Source organism: Phaethon lepturus, unplaced genomic scaffold (assembly GCF_000687285.1).
Source record: "Phaethon lepturus isolate BGI_N335 unplaced genomic scaffold, ASM68728v1 scaffold28724, whole genome shotgun sequence".
Classification (NCBI taxonomy): domain Eukaryota; kingdom Metazoa; phylum Chordata; class Aves; order Phaethontiformes; family Phaethontidae; genus Phaethon; species Phaethon lepturus.
Window position 1 is genome coordinate 16724 of NW_010534470.1, and position 1152 is coordinate 17875.

The 1152-nt window shown below is 61.5% G+C and overlaps 1 protein-coding gene across 1 annotated transcript in view; it reads right to left on the reverse strand.

Moving 5' to 3' along the window:
* LOC104619614 (C-C motif chemokine 19-like) overlaps positions 1–1110 on the reverse strand; it is a gene marked incomplete at its 3' end in the record, with an annotated part of 1811 nt that extends 701 nt beyond the window's left edge. The window contains exon 1 of the mRNA XM_010285550.1: positions 1053–1110. Coding sequence (XP_010283852.1) covers positions 1053–1110 — 58 coding nt within the window. The remainder of the gene's footprint in view (positions 1–1052) is intronic.
* Positions 1111–1152: the final 42 nt, after the last annotated feature.

The following is a 1152-nucleotide window of genomic DNA, read 5'->3' on the forward strand; positions in this document are numbered from 1 at the left end:
CGGGATGGTGCCCAGCAGCCATACCCTCGCACACCTCCCCGGCTGTACACGTGGGCATGAGATTTATTGCTCCCACGCCCCAGTGCCGGGAGCCCTTTGCCTCCTTCCAACAGAAAGCAAAGGAGGTGAGAAGTAGCCGAATGGTGGAGGGCAGCCCTTCTGCATGTCTGGGTCCCTCTCGCATCCCTGGGGCCAGCGCCGGCTGGCAAGTGGGGCAGGATGGATGTCTTCACCCAGCTTCAGGGTGCTGCGACCTAGACACCTGTTCTCAAAGACCTGGGGTAGCTTCAGCTGCATTTGCTGAAGCAGTCATAGATTTTGCAGCTAACCCCATCACCAGCCCTCCCCGCACCGATCAATCCCGTGACAGCCGAGGCACAGCTGCCCGCACTTCGGCCTGCACTTCGCGGCGGGGTAGGGGAGCTCTGTTGCCCCCCAGGCAAAGGCTGTGTTCACTGTTAATGCCCGTCAAGGCTGGCAGCGCCCGGGGATGTCTATAACCCCAGGCAGCAAGGTGTGCTGCAACAGCACAAGGTGTCTGGACTCCCCAGCTCCCCACAGCAGAGCAGAGGGCCTGGTGTCACCCGCCCAGCCCCTGTGATCTGTGCAAACCCCGTGTTCAACACCAGCAGCCCCTCAAACATGGGCTCTGCCCTAACGCACGCCTTCCCTCCCGCTCCCAGCCCTGCCACTTGCCCCCAGGCTGCTGCACCCCAAAGGGTGCCAGGGATGCTCCCTGGTGTACTGGGGAGGACGGGACCAAGGCGATCCCAGCCCAGCGTGCACAAGCTGGGCTAGGGCACTGGGAGGCAGGATTGCTCCACGGCCTTTCCCAAGCACAGCTTTCCAGACCCAGTGCCCTGCAGGCTCCAGCCTGGACTTTGGGCAGGACAGGCTGCTTCCGGGACAGGTTACAAGCAGAGCACGCAGGGGGGCTGTGACAGAGACCCAGCCCTGGGTCCCCCTAAAAGTCTGCTGGAAATGTAAAGCAGAGCAAGAAACTGGACCCTCTCGCTTCCACAAGAAAGGCAGCCTAAGAGGTTCCCTCTTACCATCCAGGATATGTCCCAGCACCAGGAGACTGAAGCAGAGAAGATGCAGCCGCTGCATTTTGCTGCTGAGTCTGGCAGAGGATGGGCTGGAGGCAACAGT